Source organism: Octopus bimaculoides, chromosome 11 (genome assembly GCF_046866305.1).
Source record: "Octopus bimaculoides isolate indiv1 chromosome 11, ASM4686630v1, whole genome shotgun sequence".
NCBI classification, from domain to species: Eukaryota; Metazoa; Mollusca; class Cephalopoda; order Octopoda; family Octopodidae; genus Octopus; species Octopus bimaculoides.
In genome coordinates this window covers 22,490,306-22,514,617 of record NC_142938.1, presented here as the reverse complement: position 1 = coordinate 22,514,617, position 24,312 = coordinate 22,490,306, and the positions used below count along the sequence as shown (strand labels likewise).

Below are 24,312 nucleotides of genomic sequence, written 5' to 3'. Positions count from 1 at the left end.
CCACAGAAGTACAATACTTAATGCTTGACCACTCAAGATGCTTCAGTTATATATATATACACCAGTAGCTAACTACTGACTTCAAAGGGCTATGATACCCACTAGAATTGATTGGTTGGTTACAGTTCAAAATCAAAGTCAAATTATAAGCTCCTACTTTTATAATACTTTCCATGGAAATTTTGAAAATAGCATGAACTGAAATTGATCATAACACACACTGATATTCAACACATGGCAAATACATTAAAATGGTTTCAGACTTTCAGCCTTAACTACACTATAAAGAGACAGAGCAAAGTTCATCTTTCACACAAGATATTTATTGAAGAGTCTTTCCACAACCTTCTACAATGATTTTCATTTTTATTTCCTCATCGTTGCCAGTGCCCCTGGACTGGCTCTTGTGCGGGTGGCACATAAAATACACCATTTGAGCGTGGCCGTTGCCAGTACTGCCTGACTGGCCTCATGCGGGTGACACGTAAAAGCACCCACTACACTCTCAGAGTGGTTGGCATTAGGAAGGGCATCCAGCTGTAGAAACTCTGCCAAATCAGATTGGAGCCTGGTGTAGCCATCCGGTTTCACCAGTCCTCAGTCAAACCGTCCAACCCATGCTAGCATGGAAAGCGGACGTTAAACGATGATGATGATGATGATGATGATGATGATCACTAGTATTTATTTTAAGTTTTTAAGGATTTTGCCCATGTGGCACTAGTTTTGGCAGGTAAAAAATAAGTCAGATGCTTTTTGAGTGCATCTCATATGTTGAAGTGAAAGTGTCGCCTTAGGATAGAATACCTTTGGAAACTATAATCTTTGTTATACACTTGTCTCTTTTACCTTCAGAGTTGTTATCTATTATTTTATATTGTTATATAAGGCAATTAATAATCGTACCTATGGAAAGAAATCTACCTATAATAATGTTCAGCTATGGTCTGACTATATTGGTAAAGCTTTAACAAATCTTAAATACACTGTACTACAACATCATCATTTTGATATCAAGGAAAAGTGCATAGTTCCAGTGAACCCAAAGTCCCAGTGAACAAATTCTAGTAGCTGCCCAACTGAGCAGTGAATTCTAAAATTCTAAACAGAAAATAAGTCAGAGTGTGTGTGTGTAAATCATTAATTTTAATACAGTATGTCTTTAAATTTGTTTTGTAGTTTAACACTGTGTTTATAATAGATTATGTCCCTGATTTTGTTCCATAGTTATAGTGTTACATACACCATAGCAGAATAATATTGTAAATAAAGAAGAAAAAAAAACGCACTTTAATGGCAGGAAAGACATAGAAAATATATTCAAGGAACCAGTTTGTAAAAATGGATGAATTGATTATCGAGAAATTCTAAATAGTGACGAGAATAGTGTGATGTAATTATCAACAAAAAAAAAGCAGAGAATTAAGATCTTGAAATAACAGTTGAAAGCAGAAGGTCAAATATAATAATGAGGCTAATAGAATAAGACTAGTAATGTAACACAAACAATGAGGTGAATTAAATACTGCTAAAATTTATTTAGGAAAGACACTAGGAATTAAAATAGGAAAGGAAGAAAAAAAATGAAAAAAGAGAAAAAATATTGGGGTCATGCTGGATAATATGGATAAAAAGACATAAAAAAATACTGTCTAGGCTCATTTACTAGATGAGAAAGAAAATAATAGAGAGTTGTAAAATGCACCAAAATATTTGATACTGGAAAAGTAATCCAGCAAAGAAAATGTAAGTATTCCCACTGGTAACAGGAAACTTAAACAGAGATGCATGGTTCAAAGAAACAAATTTAGAAGATTCTGACAAAAGATAGTTATATAGATCAGATTCATGTATACAACATAAAGATGTGATTTCTATCCAGAGAAACCAAAACTTGTAAAAATGGTATATCATACCTAACAGTGGAGAAATGTAAACCCATTGGAACAAGATATCAGACAAACCAAAAGCCACAAAGCAAATATGTTATTGCAGAAAGCAGAACAAGTGTTTAAGTTGGTTGTTTAGTCTGAGATCAGTCCTAATTGAGAAGGCTGATTATCAAAGAGTTACCAGAATGACCTATTTCCTATTATTTGAGTAGCCATGAAGCTCCTCTACAGCAAGAAGAATGTTCTGCTCTGGCCCCTTCTCTCAGACTTTAATCCTTCATCTCCTTGCACAAAGCTGCTTCCCTCCCTACTGTAGCCCCACTCAGTCAAAGAGGATCTTACTCTTGGAAGCTGCACGGTAATCTCATTAGGGCTGGTGTCATTGTAAAGTGGTTGGCATCAGGAAAGGCATCCAGCTGGAGAAATCATACCAAAGCAAACAACATGAAAGCATGATGCAGTCCTTAGACCTATTGGATTCTGTAAAGTCATGCAACTCATGACAGTGCCCGACTGACCCTGCTATACAGCGTAGTTGACAAAATCCAAAACAAACAATGCGCATGCGTGAAATTAAAAATATATAATGGTGACAATTTACTCATTGCATCCTGTGTGTGTGTGTGTGTGTGCGTGTGTGTGTGCGTGTGTGTGTGTGTGTGCGTGTGTGTGTGTGTGTGCGTGTGTGTGTGTGTGTGCGTGTGTTTATATATATATGCTAGCATGGAAAGCGGACGTTAAACGATATATATATATATATATATATATATATATAAAATCATCATCATCATATATTATCATTCACATAACATTTATATATCCATTTTGTGAATGACATTTTGAAAACAAAAGTGTTTAATATTTAACTTGATATATATGTGTGTGTGTGAGAGAGAAACTGATAAAGTAAATACAATTTACAATAAAAATTTGCAGTTTTATTTTGATTGTAATATCAACGTCTCTGGAGCAAAACTTTCTTTCCCCCTAGTGTGACAGACAGGTTACTCTGCATTTTAGTGTGTGTGTGTGTGTGTGTGTGTGTGTGTGTGTGTGTGTGTGTGTGTGTGTGCGTGCGTGTGCGCATGCGTGTGCGTTGATATTTAGATATGGAAAATATATTGTTACTAGAGCAGAAAGGATATAAAAAAAAGATGACCAATTACTAATAAATTAATAATACATGATTGCAGAAAATGAATTATATATATCACAGCACTATTGATCAATTATAAAAATAGCTATGTCAATATTCCCTTGATAATGGAATACAAACAAAAATGAAAGAATGTAGGAGAATTGAATGTAAAGATTTTGGGTAAGTGAAGACAGAATTATGCTATTCTGATAAAGAGGAAGTATGAAGATCAATAAGGTAATAAATGCTTAGTGATAGCAACCCCCACCCCATTACCTTTTTTGGTGATATGCATACCAGCTTTAACACTACTGCTGAGGATGGGCAAGGGATGAGTATATTAAAGATAGGTAGTATGATGTAAATCACATATTTATAGACAACTTGAAACTGTATGCATAGAATGAAGATAAAATAGACTTTTTGGTAATAAACAGTAGATAGATCTAACAAAGATACTGTGAATAGAATTTGGGATTAAAATGTACAGGAGAAGAAGAAAGACAAGCAGAAAAGATAATTGGATACAATTACTAGCTAAGGAAGTCGTAAAACATGTGGAGAAAGTGGTAAATAAAGCCAAACAAAAAGAACTTTTAAAACAAAAGTTATGTACTTCAGAAGGTTAGAATAAGCATGGAAATCGGGTTGGGGGGGGGGGGGGAGTCTAGCCAGTAATACATGGGCCAACATTTTTACTTTGTTTTTTTCTTATATAATAATAATAATCCTTTCTACTAAAGGAACAAAGCCTGAAATTTGGGGAGAGGGGACTAGTTGATTAATAATAATAAATAATACACTCATTGTAAAAATTCAAAGAGCAATGATCATATATAGAACATTACAGCTAACAATTTATGTTAATAGAACTTATGCCTTATAAAAATAAGGGAAGAGGTGATTAGTTTGTTAATTGCGATGAAGGTTTACAGAGTGAAAATAAAAGTGTAGCATGTTATAGAACTGCTGTTGAAAGAGATTAGAATGCATGGCTCAATGAAAATTTAAGGGATACCTTGAAAATAAAGAAAATATATTGACAGTTATTTCATAGATATTAAGGATTATTTGCATATTTATTCTTAATACATCCAGGCAGGTTCGGATGCAAAATATGCTGGCTGCCGTAAGGTACACCATAGGAGAATAACTTCTCCGTTTTACAATGACTGGGTGTTCAACTCACTTGGCACATTAGCACACAAGACTCTAGGACATCGGTGTTTTGATGTGGTGTCTCTCATCAACCAGAAGCACCTGGACCTTTGAACCGAAACAAAACCATTAATGATTTTGTTTATACTTTCAGTGAACAAATTATTTGCTGATTAGTACTTATATCTGTCAACTGATAAAAAAATTTTTGTTATTTGCCCTCTGTACACAGCAAGATCCAAAATGATTATTTGTATATTTAATTATTTTTTTATCGGTACTGTTTTACATTTAGCCAAATTAACGCTGATTAAATAGGCCCATGATGAAAGACATTCCAGTGATGACCATGTTTTTTGTTTGCTTGGAACACATTATTCAATGTGTCCTTTTCTAAGATGGTTGCTATTTCTAGCAGGTTGAACGACCACTTATTGTATAAGTACTAATTAAGACTGAAAAGTATGTCAGTTGACATATACTCATCACTATTATTGACTATGACTAGTGCAAGACAAACACGTTTGTGAATGGGTAGAGTAAATATATATAAGTTCCCTCTCCCATAGCCTTGTTTTAGAGACACGGAAGGGTGTGACATATGGATGTGGATAAATAATTGTCAAGGAAAATATTCATACTTAAAACTCAGGACTAAAATACTGATCATTACAGGACTAGAACAAGCTATGAGAACAAACTATATGAAACCCCATATCGATAAAAAGAAAAACAAAAAAAACAACCTCACCAATGATGAATGTGTCTGACAAAGATTGGTGGAAATATAGCACATTTGATAAAGTGAATGCAGTAAATTATCAAAGAAAGAATATAAGAGAAAGTATGATGTTGTATACAATACACTCTATGACAACCATTTTATTTCAAATGTTGTAAATTAAGTATGAAGTAAACTTGAGTAAGAATCATCTTTGCAGACAAGAAAAAAGGGAGCTGCCAGGGCACTATAACCAGCTCTGACCTGCTCACCTTTCTATATTGTTTTCGCAGTCATGCCTGCCAAGCCTGAATTGGACTGGTCAGGCATCACTAAAGCTGCAACAGTAAATCTTCACACACAAAACCAAACCAAGAAACTGGAGTAGGCAGCATCATGTTGCAACAGAAGAGGAGCATAACTATGGTTGGGTTAAAGTACCGTGTTGAACCATGTTGGTATGAAGAGCACAATCATGTCAACATGGTGGTAGTAGTACTATGTTGGAGCTTATATGCAGATGTAGTGAAGTTATTTCAATAGCCATGTTGAAGTAACTGCACTATATACATAATATATATATATATAATGTTAGTAGTTAGAGTAAAATCCCAGCTGTTTTCTGTCAAAGCATACCTGCTGATTCCTTTATTACAAATCAGCATGTAGCTGCTGTCATTGTTGTATTGATAACACGTAAAATTCTGTAATTCTTATTAGCAAATGAAATGTGTAATGGTGAACAAATGATATCCCCAAATTTTCCAACTTCCTGTTATATATATAAACTCTTTTACCTCAGTGGAAGAGGTAAACTTCTGTAAGAAAAAGGTTAATAGTCAACTGGATTTTCCCCAGTATAATAGAGCTGCCTGTCTGCCTCACTTTCTGAAAAATATTGACTGTGTTCAGTCCTGGAGAGAGATGGATTCCGTCAGGTTTAAAATGCCCTAGACATGTTATGACAGCACACTTGCAGTTCTGTTATGAGTTGAGGACCCAAGGAAGGGAGTATATCAAGAGATGGCCTCTACAGAACACTTGGGTTGACCTCAGTATAATTGTGTGGAACCCAGTATAATGACTGGATTGACACCAGTATAATGATTGTAGCTTGCTTTCTTGATTCTGAGAGGAAAAAAAGATAAATATTTTGCACTAACCAATCTGGTCAACCCTTTCTCTTCAAAATGCCAACCTACCTGATTTTTTCCCCTCCCCACCAACATCAACTTACAGATATTTAAGCTGAACAGAAACTAGGTTGATTATAGCAAGCCCACATGGCATGTGAAAGTCATTAGCACAAATAGTGTTACCTCCTGACTAAACTGCAATCCATTTTTTTTTGTTTTTGTTTTTGAAATTTAAGTTATGTAATAGTCAACTGTTTGACATTTGGTAATCAGAGATATCCATCAAAGATGTCAGAAATATTCAACCAATTGATGTCAAGGTAGAAGGTGGGGAAGAGAACTGCAATGTTCACACCTTTCTCAAGGTCATTATTAACACCTTAAGTGAAGAGAAACACCTACAACTGAGATTCAGCTGTCAGTCTGTCTGTATGCATGCATATTATGCACAAGAATAAAAAAAAATTGCAGAAGTTGACTGCTGGAGGAGATTGAACTCAGATGCAGAAGTTGACTGCTGGAGGAGATTGAACTCAGATGCAGAAGTTGACTGCTGGAGGAGATTGAACTCAGAAAGATGAAGTAATACATCCATTTTCTCTTCTTCATATGTCACTTTTCAACAAGAACCTAGTTCTAATGACCCTTGTTAATGCATCTATTTTGAAACAATTTCTGGCAACAGTTAAGACTTCTCTGTACATACTAACAACTTTCACTGGAAATTTACAAAAATACCCTTTCTTCAGCCACACAAACACCCCCACACATTCAGATACTTCTACACCATACATACACACGAAATATGTACAAAACACACCATACACACAGGCACCTGAAAATATATACCAGAACAGACACACACACACATGCAAACACCTATACATAACCACATACACATTTTTAAACACACACACATGTACGCACACACATCCATAACATGAATGGATACTGGTGGAATGTTCCTGCAAAATGTAGGTATAAAATGTTGATATAAAAACCCAGTTGTAGAAATCAATTGTCCAGCATATAAGTAACCTAATTGTGAAAGGCAAAAAGAAAACCATATATATTTGCTGAACTAATGAGAAATCAGCACATACTACTATGAGATTATTAGGGGACTTAGTTATGTAACTAACTGCGTCAGCACCAATCTTGTAAAGTTGAGCTTTGCAAACCACGAAGGACATGGCTATTTGGGGAATTATGTAAAATATTCCAGAAGTGTAGTCTATAATAAAAGGATGCACATACACACAGACACAAAAAACATATGTACACATATATAAACCAAAAACACGGACTTACATATGCTGTAATATACATGCATACATTGCATAAACATTTGCAAATACATACATACACGACTACCTAGTTAATATCTACATGGCAATTAAAGGAAATTGAGAAATTTTAAAAATCCTAGAGATTATATGAATATACATATACACATATATTTGTTGTTGGCACTGTCGCTTATGACGTCGAGGGTTCCAGTTGATCCGATCAATGGAACAGCCTGCTCATGAAATTAACGTGCAAGTGGCTGAGCACTCCACAGACACGTGTACTCTTAACGTACTTCCTGGGGATATTCAGCGTGACACAGTGTGACAAGGCTGACCCTTTGAATTACAGGCACAACAGAAACAGGAAGTAAGAGTGAGAGAAAGTTGTGGTGAAAGAGTACAGCAGGGTTCGCCACCATCCCCTGCCGGAGTCTCGTGGAGCTTTAGGTGTTTTCACTCAATAAACACTCACAACGCCCGGTCTGGGAATCGAAACTGCGATCCTATGACCGCGAGTCTGCTGCCCTAACCACTGGGCCATTGCGCCGCCACACATACATACATACATAAGTAAATAAATACATATAAGCATGCTCTCTCTCTCTCTCTCTCTCACACATACATGCACACAAATCAAATACTTCATGCTCATAAGCAACTGAATACTCAAACAAACCCCTCTGCTCCACACACACACACACACACACACACACACACACACACACACACACACACACACACACACACACACACACACACACACACACACACACACACTTCTCTAAGATAGCATATCTCATATAAGTCTGAACACACACACACCTCTAAGATAGCATACCTTGGACAAGTCTGAACACACACACACCTCTAAGATAGCATACCTTGGACAAGTCTGCAATACTACAAATTTCCCACTTGGCCTCCTCAAAGTTATTTCTTGGATTAGTTTGAACTTTTCATAGCATTACTTTTAACCATGTTTTCACTCCCTTCTCTCCCTTCCAACACAATACTCTGGACACTATCTACCACTAAAGACAGTTGTTTACTCACTTCTCACCTTACAATTATCTATTTACCATTTCATCATGCTAGACATGGGATTTATCAAACCATTAGCCAAGAACAGAACCAATCTCACATTTCAGATAACTCTTTGATACTCTGTAACCCAATATAATGTACTTGGTGTATATGGATGCATTTGATTGTTGTTTGTTGGTGAGATTCTGCTGGAAAGGAGCAGGACTACACATTTAAAGCTTAAGGGTTGCCTCTTGCTCCTCTGAATTGCTGACACAACAGGCAAGCAGACACTATAATAATGCAATTGTCACCATGGTGTAGTGACAATAATGGTATGTGTGTGAAAATAATTATAGAGTATGTTGAGAGCTACTGTCACTGGAACTGTGATTACACCAATGTCATGACACTACATTTTCCCTGCCCCACTTAACAATAGAGTAGTTGTTGTTTAGCCCAAGATCAGCACTGACAGAGTAGATTCAAAAGTATTCCAGCCATGATTAACCCGTTTTATTTTTTTAGTTTAGTTCAGACATGATGTAGCTAGGACAATGCTATCCAGCATGTCCTCTTTTTTTCTTTGAAAATGGTTGTGATTTCAAGGAAATTTGGTTGCTATTTCTAGTATAGATCAATCAGTCTTACAGAGGATCCTTCATTAGTTGTGATAGCTAATGTGAATGGTGCAATCAAAGTATTAATCAGTTCCTGCTGTATTACTATACTGGCAATGACAAAAGGCACCATTCAAGTGTTGGGCCTCACTGAGGTAATGACAAATGACCGAGACTTTCGGCAAGATGCCATGCTTGAGAAGAAGACCCAAAGTGCATCCATGGATTAGAGGTTGTATTGCATTGGTGGCTGATTCTTAGCTGATCTGGCACTTAACCTTCTTTTGATTGCAATCAAGGACATTTGTCTATGTGTAGTAATAGTACCATTCCAGGTGTGAGAGTAGTACTCCATTATGAATCTTACCTAAGCTTTGTAAAACCAGCAGCACATCAATGCTGAAAGAATTGTTTGATCCTGAAGAAGAGGTTTGTCTTTGGGATACAGTTCCTATTGCTATGAATATGAGTTTATATTCATAACAAGAAAGTCATCTACAGTACATGATAACACCAAGTCCTCTCTGTAAGGCTCAACATCCTGCATAGCTCTTTGATTAGCAGTGCTCATTCATTTGCATCACATATACCCAAACACTTTCTCAACCCAATTGTAATTTTGCTGATTGTTAACATCTCATATCTGCTTCTAACACATATTTTCAACCCAGCTTGCATTACTTAACTGCATCACATAGCCAGACCAAATACAGTTGTCCTATCATTTATACAGACCATAACTTCTGGTTTTCTGAGAGGGAACAATTAAAGTGTGACTTTTATAAAAGGTCACTTGGTACCTTAAAAAATAACCTTTTGGGATTTATTCTTTTCCCTCTATTTCACATATTTTGTTTCATGTAATAAATATCAAAAATACTACTTAAAATATAACATTTATAAGATATAAATATTGTATTGCTTTTATTATCCCAAATATAGCAGAATTGGTAGAGAGACAGACAAAATACTATGCTTGGTTACATGTTCTTTTACATTCTGAGTTTAAATCCAATCCAGGATCACTTTAGATTTTAACCCTCCAGAGGATGATAAACTAAGTACAAATCAATAATGAGGGTTGAAGTCCTCCACTCCTGACAGAATTTTTGAGGTGATGTCCATGACATACAGTGCATATTAAGCATTCCATCCCTGTCCAGGGTCTGAACACAGTTGATTTTTCTCACATTTACACATTGAGAGAGGTCGAAGATGGGGGGTGGGGTGGGCAGTACTTGACTGATTATTTCTCTCTCTCCACCACACACACAAGGATGAAAGGCAAAGTTGACCTCAGCAGGATTTGAACTCAAACAACAATGATCTATCCAATGTTCTAACAACTCTGCCAATTGACTGCTAACAAAAATAAGTACTGGAGATTGATGGAATCAACTATACCCTAAAAGAGACATTCTAGCATGGTCACAGTCAAATTACTAAAACCGGTAACAAAGTTAAAAGGATAATTTTTTTTTATATACATCAAAGTAGTGGTTCCTCTTCCTTTTAACCTTTTCACTTATGAAGTATAGTGACTAGAGGAGAAGAGTTAAGGTGCTGAATTGCTGACTACATGATTATCAGTTCAAATCTTACCATAGCCAATATATTATACCATTTATCAAATGATATAATTCTGCTTACTTCAACTGAACTTTCTATACATTCCAAAGCTTAGAATTAGGAAGAGTACCTTGCTTCAACAATGTACAAATATTCCCATTTTCATAAAGTCATTCCTCTCATGCTCTTATCTTAAAATATATTTATTTGAAGGCTTAGTGAGAAGAAGAAAGGCAATGTTCATAATTCTATGGTTTTTCTTCTTTTGGAGGGCCACTGAGACAGCAAGGAGAAAGTTATCCTCAAACTGGAGACCTAGCCCATATGCTTGCAACAAACAGGACTGTCAAAAGTAACCAGGGGCAGCTGGTAATGTGGACCCCCTCCCCACCACCACCTCCACCACCAAAGAAAAAAAGCCATATTTCCATAGAACAGTCATTAACATCTGCTCCTGCTTTCATGGTGGTACTGGTTTCAATTATTGTGGAAATGCCTGCTACAAATTTGCAGATTGTTATAGTTGAGTGGGTAAGTCCAGGGACTGGAAGTCCATTGTTGTAGCACTACATAGGTTCTAATCTCATCAATGACATTTACTGTCATTTTAAATGCTGGTGCTCCAATATGTCTACAGCCTTTGGGATGGAACAGAGTAAATAAAACACACACACAAAATAATGTAAATGTAAAGAGGAACTTGCCAACATCAGATGAAACAGGATGCTTCCGTGTACCATTATCTTCATGGTCAACAGGTTGACTAGTTAATGACAGCATTATCACTTGGGCTACCACCGTCGACTGTTCTTTTAGATCACTGTAAAGGTTTAATTCTTTATCAACAGCTCGCTGCAGCACCTACAAGTAGAAAGATGATATTGGTAACAGCCAGTTGACATTTGTTGAAATGACATTTAAGAAATTCATAGAACTAGTTTTCTAAACTGACAAAGTGTATCATTGATATTGGCTGTACAGTGTAATGATTGCTATTATTTACAACTATTCTGGAAAAGCTTATCATTGCATTAACTCTTTTGTAGTCCACTGCTGTGTAAATCCTGCTGTTGACAACATGTTAACCATTTTCATAGATCACAGCTTGTGGAACTACTGTGTAATGACTACTACTACTACTACTACTACATATAACTAATGTCTACTTCTATATTCTAATTACAAAACATTAATATGCTAATACTTTCACAGCTCACATCTGCAGGTAGCAGTATGTATTAATTGCTACATATAACCATTAAATCTTTATACTTTTTCAGGTTGTAAGATACTTGCAATCCTATCTAATAGCCACAACTCCATATGTATTATTATGTAGCTTACTGAGCTGTGTTAACCCTTTTTACAAGTCACAGCTGTTGATAATACATTATCCAATACAAACTAGTAAATATAACTATTCTAGTTTTAAATAAATAATGGTATCAAATTTTGACATGAGGCCTTGCAATTTCAGATAGAGGGAGTTAGTCAATTACATTAATACCAATGTTAACTGGAACTGTATTTTATCAACCACCAAAAGGATGAAAGACAGTATTAACCTCAGCAGGATTTGAACTCAGGATGTAAAGAAGCAGAGCAAATGCCACAAGGCATTTTTCTGATATTCTAATGATTCTGCTAGTTCACTTCCTTGTCCAATATTTTGAATCTGGGTTTGTCCCCGTTAACAAGGGTGGCTGGATCTACCTCACTCCTAATCCTTTCTACTATAAGCACAAGGCCTGAAATTTGGGGAAAGGGATAGTCAATTACATCAACCCCAGTACACAACTGGTACTTATTTTATTGACCTCAAAAGAATGAAAAGTAAAGTCGGCCTCAGCAGAATTTGAACTCAAAACAAAAGATGGATGAAATGCTGCTAAGCACTTTGCTTAGCATGGTAATGATTCTGCTAGCCTTTCAAAATAATAATCCTTTCTATTATATGCACAATGCCTGAAATTTGGTGGGCAGAGGATAGTCAATTACATCAACCCCCAGCATTCCACTGGTACTTATTTCATCAAGCCTGAAAGGATGAAAGACAAAGTCAACCTCAGTGGAATTTGTATTTGAACTTAGAACGTAGCGACAGGCAAAATACTGCTAAGCATTTTGCCTGGCATGCTAATGATTCTGCCAGCTTACCACCTTAATAACAGTAATAATGGTTTTAAATTTTGGCACAACACCAGCAATATTAGGATAGTGAGTACTTCTTTTATCAACCTCGAAAGGATGAAGGTCAACGTTGAACTCAACAGAATTTGAACACAGAGTGTAAAGAACCAGTAGAAATGCTAAGCATTTTGTCACATTAATAATAATGTGCCAGTTGGCTACATTATCATAATCTTTTCTACTCTAGGCACAAGGCTTTAAATTTTGGGGGAGCGGACAAGTTGATTATATCAACTCCAGTACTTGATTAGTACTTATTTTATCAACCCCAAAGTAATGTACGGTGTTCCCAATGGAGTTGGTTTATAACAAGATCCACTATGTCCAATCTGGTTGGCATTAAGCTTAGGAAGAATAGCAGAGCAATAATTATGAAGCATGTTGTGGACAATGGAGACAGTCAGATTGAAGTGGGATGAAGAATGTGCATAAATTCCCAACCTATATTGCAGTAATTAAGCAATGCCCTAACTTCATGGTATTGTTTGAATTGATAGAAAAACCTAAAATATGAAAGGCTTTTTTCAGGCATTAGGATGGTAATGTACAGTACTTCCAGTAGAGATGGTTTGTATTAAAATCCACTGTATTCGATCTGGCTGTCATTGAACTTAGAATGGTTGATTATGATCTGTGAACTGGAGATGGAAGTAGAAAATGTTTTATCATGGACATGGAAGATGCATGAGAAAGACTAAAACTGAGAGCAAAAAACAAGTTCTCAGTGAGTTATAAAATAAAATACTGATAGTTGGAGTGGTTACTGCTGTACCCAGTTTGTTGTGGTAGCTGTATACATGCTAAAGTATGGATCAGGCGGCATCCATGCTGCTCAAAACAACAGGAAGAAGCAATACTGTAAGAAAGTGCTAAAATCAGTCACAGTAGATGAAGGGAAGTGCAGCTGTCATGACAAAATGCACCTTGTACACTATGTAGAGTGGTTAGTATTAGAAAAGCTAGTTCCAGTCACACTAACTATGCAAAACTGGAACATATAAGACAATCCTCCAGCTCATCTATGAATAAGGACTAGCTCAGACCACAGTGACCCATCTAACCCATGCCAGCAGTAAAAGTTGACATAAAATTATATATATATGCTAGTGTCATGTAAAAAGCACCCAGTACACACTGTAAAGCGGTTGCTGTTAGGAAAGGCATCCAGCTGCAGAAACCATGCCAAAACAGACAATTAGGACCTGTTGTTGCTCTCTGGCTAACCAGCGCATGTCAAACCATGCAGCCCATTCCAGCATGAAAAATAGATGTTAAATGATGATGAAACCTATATTGTAGGTATATAAACAAGGCAAATTTAGCTATTGCTCCACAGATTGAAAACATGAAAAACAACTTTGAGTTTCAAACCTTACTGGGTTCTTATCAGAGATGTCTACATCAATTTGACCAATCCTAGAAAAACTAGCAGCCAATCTGTTTATATACCCTGAAAATCCAGTAGCTACAGAGAACTGGGGCTACTAACTTGCATACCATAAGTGTTTAACATTTTATTTAATATCAGAGGCCTGTCAATGAGGATCAATCCACACAGTGTCAAGGTATGATATATGTACCCTATATAATAGATATAGTGAAGGCACGTGGCTTAGTAGTTAGGGGATTCAGTTCAGGATTGTAAGGTTGTTAGTTCAATTCCCAGCGATGTGTTGTGTCTTTGAGTAAGACACTTTATTTCACGTAGCTCCAGTCCACTTAGATGACAAAAATGAGTAGTGCCTGTATTTCAAAGGGCTAACTTTGTCACATTCTGTGTCATGCTGAATCTCCTTCAGAAATATGTTAAGGGTACATGTGTCTGCGGAGTGCTCAGCCTCTTGCAAGCTCCATTGATAGGATCAACTGGAACCCTCGTCATCATCACTGACGGAGTGCCAGTTTTATACTAGACATATAAATGGGGCAAATTTAGGTATTTCTTCATAGAATGAAAAAATGATCATCAGAATATAATCATTTTGATCCTTTTACAAATGACAGTTGCTAACAATACTATGAAAATAGCTACTCATATATATTATTATGCCATAAAATACTAGCATCACTGTGTAATATTTGCTTGCATACATAACTATTTTTACCTGTAAATCATATCACAAACTGCCCATTCACTCTACATTTAATAAAGAGCAGACCAAATGGGTTATAGAAAGAGAGGAAAACTGACCACTTACCTGTGACATATTTACTTCTCCAACCGCTAATGTTCTGTAGCCTAACATTGTGCGGTTTTTATATTTTTTCCTCCGTTGCAGCATCACTTGTAGCTTGCTGCCATCTCGTTTCAAAAAATGTGGATACTGCAAAAAAAAAAAGAAGAGATTATTTAATAAACAAAAGTGGGAGGAAAGGAGCACTTTTAAATAAAATAACATTTCTGGCGATGATGATGATAATATTGATGGTGAATAACTTATGTCAAGACTGCTATATGGCATGGAAGTAGCTCATTACCTACTGCTACTACAATGGTCTTTGATTTTCAGCATTAGATACATGTATACCACCTCTAACCAAACCCACCAGATACACTTGTCTGCTCCTCTTGCACCAATACGGTGTCTTTCTCTTATAAGATCATGCATTAACCACTCAATCTTTCCATCCAATAATATCACACTTCTGAAATTCCTTCCTTGCAAATGTTGGCTTCAAAACAACCATCAACAATATCATTTACACTGTGAGAATCATGGACATTGCACTTCCCCACTAACTGAACCTTAATTAATAAAATAAAACAAAAAAACTGACTGGCTCTGGGAAGTAACACATATCTGCACAATGTGATACCATGATGTATACCGTCATGCAAGCATGTTATTGTTGTTGTTATTGTTTGCCCCTCCCCACCCCAAGGTTAACCCAAATTCAATAGTCTGACCATGACCATCTGTCCCATTTTAGATGTGACTAAACTACATAATCTAATACAGTGTTTCTCATGAGAGGCAGGATTGGCTGTGTGGATTGAAAATGAAGTGGACAAACCACCATTTTTAATAAAAATAAATTATTTGCAACTTTTTACAAGACCATAGCAAAAAGAGAAAAATGACATGGATGTAAACTAAGTTGTCTTTTTATTAATGAGGAGGTGGGCACTAACAACAGACAGGGCTGGGACTGGTGTTTATCAGTTTGAGAACTACTGATCTAATCATATTGTTTTTAGGTATGCTTTGAAGGAGATTTGGCAGCTATTTCTTATAGGTGATACAACAGTTATGCATGTTAGTCTACAGCAGTCACAGGCAAGATGTGACTTGCAGGCTTGCATGCAGCCCATGGGACTGTCTAAATGGCATGCCAATGAAGAATTACTTTGAATTTTTTTGGTAAAGCAACCTGCCTGATGATGAGGCACGTTTCGTGCTGTCCACTTCTCGAAAGACATTGCCCATGCAGTCTTGGTAAATTGGTGAGTACACAAGAATGATTTTTTAGAGCCAGCTCAAAAGGCTGTGGGAGGATGTAAGATCATCACTACAGTAATCCAATGAAATACAAATCAATGATACTTGTTAACTATATAGTTTGGTAACAACAATGGGTTAGTAAGAGTAAAGTATCTCGACCAGTGACACAGCCAACAGCACAGTACAAGTAGCAATCACTTGACTCAAGCTACCATCCAATCAACTCATTCAATTGTGATTAGCTTTCTGATGAAGAGTTTTTCCTGTTTTGATAAGGCAAAAAAAGTTTTGTAGTTAGTTATATGGAGTGGGAATGGTAAGTGTGGTTTTCATGACTTTCCCCAGATGCAGTAGCAGTATAAATGAAGTGAAAGAATCAAAGTTTGAAACTGCAATGTGACTCAGCTTGTCAGTGGGTTAACTTTTATTCCATATGGCACCTAGCAGCTCTCTGAATAATATTGATTGATTTCTCACATTGGCAGATGGTCAGAGATATTTAGAGGAGGTAGATAGTCAAATTTACACCAGTACACATCTGGTATTTATTTCATTGAACCTGAAGACATGAAAGATCTTAACAAAAATGATGAGAGCTAAATTCATGATACTGTGGAAGAAAATTATATACCCTAAAGCAGCTCCTGCCTGATGCAATATCATTTCTAAGACTACCATTTTTGCTTCCTAGATTAATTTTAATAAACCCTGGCACGGCTGCATTGTTACAAAGTTTGCTTTGCAACCATCTGCTCTTAGGTTGTCTTACCTTGGGCAAATATCAACTACCACTGTCTTTGGCCATGGAATTTGTAGATAGGAACTACATGAAAGCCCGTTTTTGTGTGTGTGTGTGTATGCATGAGCATGCTTGCATGCAAGCACATTTGTGTATATGAAAATTATAATTGCTACTTTTTGCATGAGATCATTTCAGTTGGAAAATGATATCATCATGTAAACATGATGAACATTATGTCCTGTAAATTTACTCTCTTAACCCTTTCATTACCATATCTCTATTGAAATACAATGCTTTTGTTTGAATTAAGCTTGAAAATAACGAAGCATTTAATGAAATAATTTTATCATTATTAAGCTGATATTTGGTACGTAAATCAATATGAAATTTTGTGGGTAGGTCCTTAATTTAGATCACTGTAAACAAGGAAGTTTACATGTTTATATCATAGATCCAAGTGTGGTCTCAAGTGACTTGGTATCAAAATGGTTACAGTAGTGGAATAAAATCTCTCATATGTAAAACAGGAAAGGGTTGGCGACCATAAGAGCAACATAGCCTCAAATAACTACCCTTCCAACTCAGGCAAGTATAGAAAAACTGATGTAAAAATGAATGGATTGACTTCTTATATTGATATAAGGCCAAAATAGATAGGGGAAAGGATATAACTAATTGAATCAACTCCTGTGTATGAAATATTGTCAACTTTAGAAAGATAGAGGGCAGAGTCTACGCCAACGAGATTTGAACTCAGAAAGCCTAGACAGAGAACTAAATTCCACTACTGACAATTCATTATTGACCCAGGTAAGGGAATTTTAATAATTTTTCTATCTTATTCTCCCAATCAGATTTCTATATCTCCTTAGTTTGAAATTTCAAATCGATATTTTCATAAGTGGAAGACAGATCTGAAAACAAACTTGAATTGGGGGAAGGGGGGGGGGGGGTCAATAATAAAAACAAACTGATTTTTGAAAAGGAATCAATTTGAACTTTGTGCATTTTTTGGAATTTGAACTTCAGTTTCACATTATCATCATTATTATTATTTGCTTGTTTTAGTTTCTGATTTATTGATTCGGAATTTCAAACTTCTAACCAAAAAGAAAAAAAAACCCAATCTGTGGGAAGAATAAGGAAAATATAATTAGAATACAATTCTCACACCTAGACTAGTAGAGTAGGAATATAGTTTAACCTGTAGCTTTTGTACTATGTCCATTAAAAAATTGATCAGCAGTTAACGACCAAGATTTATGGATATGCGACAAGTTATTGGTTTCATTCAGTACACCATAGAGGACAGGTTTCACATAAATATGAGAATTTTAATAGTGAATTAATGAAATATCAATGGGACTGTCTCAACTGAAATACACTAGAGTTAGTCACACTGGTCCCCAATCTTTTTTGCACTATAGACCAGTTTCATGCAAGACAATTTTCCCACAGATTGGGTGGAGGAATTATGTGGCTAATATACACAAAGTACATAATATATTATTTAATTATTACACATATAATACTACATATACAATGCAAAAGTATTTTGCAAAGTACAATAGTCAATTAAATAGAAATGAAATTTTAAAATTTATTCCTTCTCTGTAGCCCGATGGCTGAGGATACTTGCTTAATAAGGCAATAGGGTCCATCTATTGACCAGATATTTTTAAACCCTAAGGAGAAAAGCTAAACTTCAAAAATACATGTTAGTTTTCTTTGTTGAAATTCGGATAGTTGTTTTTCTGGAATTTGAATAAATAAACTTTTCTACTATAAGCATAAGGCCTGAAATTTGGGGGTAGAGGGCCAGTCAAATATATTGACGCCAGTGCTCAACTGGTACTTTTATTTCATCAAGTCCAAAAGGATGAAAGGCAAAATCGACCTTGGGGGAATTTGAATTCAGAATGGAATGAAAGAAGAAATGCTGCTTAACATTTTGCTAAAGATTCTGTCATCTTGCCATTTTTAGAAATGCATTTTTTTTTTTTTGTGTATCACACATATATGCAGTCCTTTCTTTAGTGTGGTGGCCACTGACTCATTGAAAATGACCGACTTCTGTGCTAAAATTACAGATGTAGTGCCACCCCAATCATGGGGTCCAAGCATGCAACAATATAGCAAAACAATATGACACCAAGAGAATTTCAATAAAGGACACAACCACACAGGTAACAGGAAAATCTTTTTTATAAGTTTTATCTCCAAATTGTTTTTTCTTTAAAAAAAAGAGACAAACATAATTTAACTCAACTACTATTCAGCTCATTTGCTGAATAACATCAAAACAAAAAAATTAAGAAAAGGTGATACTACAATTGCTTACATTATTTTTTATGGGTACAAAAAGATGACAACACTAACCCTTTCAACCTGCAAATTTGTTTTAGTGGGTGCAATTTCATTTGACTATACCTCAGAAAGACAGAAGTGGGTGGCCACATGATACTGTTTACGGTTTGCTAATTGGCAGGAACATTATTTTCAGCCATAAACACAAAATCCTGTGGCTGCCCACTTTTGTGTCTTAAGTGTACTTGTGGGCTCAAAGTATTAGATTCCTCATATTAATCTAATCAAAATAAAAATCTAAAAAAGAAAACAAAGAACTATTTTTGCTTAAGATATACAAAAAAATTAAGAGATTTCTTCCTGTAACTGCAATAAAAACCACTCCATTTCTCTTGTTTGTAGCCATATCTAAATTTTGGTATTCTAGCTTCAGTAAATGAAAGCCAATCTATCACTATTAACTTTTAAGCATTCAGATTACTCTATTAAATTATTAAATGTAATGCTTATTCATTCACAATGTTTTGAATTCATCTTGCATTACCTTCTAAGTTCAAGATTTTGATGATGTGGTTATTTAGTTTTAGATTATTATTGTAAGGTAGGTGTGAGAGGCCAGATCTGGTCAGTTTGAACATAAAACAGATAGAATATTTGGGCCGGATATAGCCAGTTTAAGTGCTAACAGATTAAGCCTTAGTTAAAAACACCAAAAAACTAAGCCAACAAAGGAGCCTTATGTAGTTACCTGACCTGCTAGAAATACCAGCCAAATTTACTTGAATTCACATCTGGTTTTATTTCAATATGATGTTTTAAAATAAAAACAGGGATAGTATACAATGTAGTCCTAGATATACTATACATGAAATGAAAACAAGAACAACAAAATAAAAACTAGTTTGGTGACAGTTGCATGTCTGATCGTAGCTCTACTTTATCAAGGCTAACATGGCACTGAACAACAACTCCAGAAAATAGCAATAAAGATAGTATACTAAAAACATTACAATAGTTACACTTGAGCACTACTGATAAAGTTAGGTACACTGATCATAAAGGGGCTTGTTGAATGCTAGTGTCTCCTTATTTTTTATAACTTCATAGATAATAAACGATATCAAAAACTTCAGATAAAATGTTTACCAAGGCCAGCTCCAATCACAGAGCACCCTACCATTAAACAAAATAGAAGTACATTAAATACTCTGTTTAAAAAAATATGAAATGAGTTAGGTCGAAATTAGGTTATGATAAATAACTTTTTAAAAAGTCATTAATACTCTTATTTACCAAGTGACTTACAAAATAATGAAGATATGCCTCTTTTCGAAATATAACTATATAATCATTCTTAAAACTAGTTTGAAAAATCTGCTATTATAGTTCTGAAGCTATGGTTAACAAAACAATATTTTGGAAAATAGCTTATAGTAAGAATATTACTGTTTTGGTTATCTAACCTTAAATTCCTCTATATATTGTATTATTATTATTATTATTATTATTATTATTATCATTTATAAAACAAATGACATCAACAGTGTGTGTTTTAATACTACTGTATAAACTCTACCATGATGCAACAGTTTTAGTCTCACCATACAATTGCAACTCGGATATAAAATATCTCTGCTTTGTTTGTATTTTGGATTCCACTGGCATTGTGGAACAGGATTTTAAAAAGCTTCATCACCTCTGCTGCTTCTTCTTCATAATCATCATCATTTAATGTCCATTTTCCATGCTGGCATGGGTTAGACAGTTCAACTGAGGTCTGGGAAGTCAGGAGGCTGCACCAGGCCCCAATCTGATCTGGCACTGTTTCTACAGCTGGATGCCCTTTCTAACGCCAACCACTCTGAGAGTGTAGTGGGTGCTTTTTATGTACCACTGGCACAGGGGCCAGAGGAGATGGCATCGACCACAATCGGATGGTGCTTTTTACATGCCACCGGCATGGAAGACAGTCAAGGCGGCACTGGCATCGGCCACGTTCAGGATGGTGCTTTTTATGGCACTGGCATCAGGCACATTTGGATGGTGATTTTTATGTGCTACTGGCACGAGGGTCACAACTACAATTTCCATTTGATTTGATTTGATGTTGATGTACTTGACTCAATAGATCTCCTCAAACATGGCATGTCGCCCTACGATCCAAAGTACTTTTGTGTCGGCTGGTTATGCGATGCTGGTGTAGGTTACAGCTGTGAACTCACTTTACTTGCTGGGTCTCTGTCTTTTGTCATTGCCTCTGTGAGGCCCAACGTTCAAAGATCATGCTTCACCACCTCATCCCATGTCTTCCTGGGTCTCCCTCTACCCTGGATTCCTTCCACTGATTGGGAGTGGCACTTCTTCACACAGCTCTCCTTGTCCATCCAGAGTGCATGACCATACCAACACAAACGTCTCTCTTGCATGCCACATCCGATGCTTCTTATGTCTAACATTTCTCTCAGGGTGCTTACACTGTTGTGTATGCACACTGACATTACACATCCAGCGGATCAAACTAGCTTCGTTTCTTTCGAACCTACACATGTCTTCAGCAGTCACGGCCCATGTTTCACTGCCGTGAAGCATGGCAGTTTGCACACGTGCATCATACAGTCTACCTTTCACTCTGAGCGAGAGGCCCTTTGTCACCATTAATGGTAGGAGCTTTCTGAACTTTTCCGAGGCTATTCTTATTCTAGTGGTAACACTCTCTGAGCATCCATACCCACTACAGACTTGGTCACCTAGGTAGCAGAAGCTATCAACTACTTCTAGTTTCTCCCACTGGCATGTAATGGAATCTGTTTTCTGAACATCTGTGGTGTTTATTGCCCCTGTTCATCTGCTACACACGAAAGCTATCTTCCTGGTTAATCTTCCTTTGATGTTGCTGCACCTCTTATGTGTCCATAGCTTACACTGGGTACATCTTATGGAGTTTCTACCTACACCTTTTCTACAGATTGAGCAGGGCGTGTGATGTGTTCGCCTTCCTACTTACTAGAACTTTGGTCTTTGCAACATTGACTCTAAGGCCCTTCAATTCTAAACCTTGCTTCCAGACTTGAAATTTTTTCTCTAGTTCTGGTAGTGATTCTGCTATGAGGGCCAGGTCATCAGCATAGAGGAGTTCCCAGGGGCAACCTGTCTTGAACTCCTCTGTTATTGCCTGGAGGACTATGATGAATAAGAGGGGGCTGAGGGCTCATCCTTGGTGTACCCCTACTTCTACTCAGAATTCTTCACTATACTCATTGCCAATCCTAACCCTACTAATGGCATCTCTGTATAGGGCCTGTACAGCCCTTATTAATCATTCATCAAGTCCCAGTTTCCACATCGCCCGCCAGATAAGGGATCAGGGGACCCTGTCAAAGGCTTTTTCCAAGACCACAAAAGCCAAATATAGGGGTTTATCTTTGGCTAGGTATTTCTCCAGCAGTTTCCGTACCAGGAATATAGCATTAGTGATGCTTCTACCTGGCACAAAACTGAACTGCATCTCATCTAAGCAGACTTTCTCCCTAATTAGTTGGGCTATGACCCTCTTTGTGACCTTCATCACCTGATCCAGCAGTTTGATACCCCTGTAGTTATTTCTATCTAAAGCATCACCTTTATTTACAATTTTTTTTTCTTGAAATCTTGACTTTAGCCAAAAGTGAAAGGGGCTTTTTTTTATTATTCTCTACATATGGTTTGTTGAATTAATTAATACCTCTCACAACATCTTCATATTAAATTAGAATAAATGATCTTATTTTATCATTTAACATTCAAAGACTAATTGAGATAAAACACTAACCAGCAGAAAATTAAATGCTACGGTTAAGGATTGTTAATTTAGTGGGGAGGATGTAGTTAGATAAATTATTTAATTACATCAATATTTTATAAACACTGGACGAATGGAACACGAAGTTATCCTTAATAAGATTTGAACTTAGATTACCAAAAAAAAAAAAGATGTGATTAAAATTTTAATTTGAAGTAATGTAATCATCAACGTAGATGTATACAAAACATTATATATAATCAATACAACACCCACTTCACATATACATATTAAGTGCAGATAAACAAATGTCATTCAAGCAGAAACGAACAGTAAGAAACATAGCACATCACTGATATTAATCAATTAGTAATAGAATTATTGAATACTGTATTATAAATAATCTGCAACAAATTCAATACAACCTAATAAAATATCCTTCTGCAGATGCATGGATGGACACGGACACACACAAATCATACAATTGTTTATAAATAAGCATTTAACTAGCACTAAGATTACTCTGTCAAATGTAATGCTTATTTAATCACATCGTTTCAAGATATCAATGATGTGATTGTTTATTTTTAGAATGTTATTGCAGGGTAGGTGTGAGTGGCTGGATCTAGCTGGTTTGAACATAAGTAGAGGGCTGGATATGACCAGTTTAAATGCTACAGGGTTTCATTTCAATCATACCTCACCTAAAACACTCTTTCACACACACACAAACTTTAAATCTTAAATTCCAAATCATACCAATTGTTAAAAACATGCATTTACTTCCTATCCCACTCAATCTGAAATACCCACTTCAAACACCCAATTATATAGCCCAGCAGGTTTAATTATATTACCATTTAGTATGTCTAAATCCCACACGACTCTACTCTACATCCACTACACTACACACAACTAACCCACCACCACCACCACCAACACCATGCACCAACTAGACATGTCAGTATGAAGTATTTAATGTACAAGTCCCTCAACAGTTTTCTATTCCTTACTTTCAAAACTCCTGCTGCCTCACACACGGATTGACTATTTTATAAGTTGATCTGTGTAAAATCAAATACCATTGGTATTCGAAGGAGGTCACCTATGAAACAACACACACACACACACACACACACACCATACAATTGTTTATAAATAAGCATTGTGTTCAAGCAAAATAATATATTAAGGATATGACAGCTTGGGTATGAAGGTGGGGGTGAGGCCCCAGCACTTGGTACCAATTTCAGCTGAGAAATAGAAGCAGCATGAAATACAGTACCTTGTTTAAGGACAAAAA

The 24,312-nt window shown here is 36.1% G+C and overlaps 1 protein-coding gene across 50 annotated transcripts in view; it reads right to left on the bottom strand.

The window, feature by feature from the left end:
- LOC106879405 (phosphofurin acidic cluster sorting protein 2) overlaps nucleotides 1-24,312 on the bottom strand; it is a 296,592-nt gene that overhangs the window by 147,978 nt on the left and 124,302 nt on the right. For all 50 annotated transcript variants that reach the window (XM_089360530.1, XM_089360531.1, XM_089360532.1 and 47 more), the window contains exons 4-5: nucleotides 14,938-15,063; nucleotides 11,254-11,410 (exon numbers count right to left, since the gene is read on the bottom strand). In XM_089360530.1, coding sequence (XP_089216656.1) covers nucleotides 11,254-11,410; nucleotides 14,938-15,063 — 283 coding nt within the window. The remainder of the gene's footprint in view (nucleotides 1-11,253; nucleotides 11,411-14,937; nucleotides 15,064-24,312) is intronic.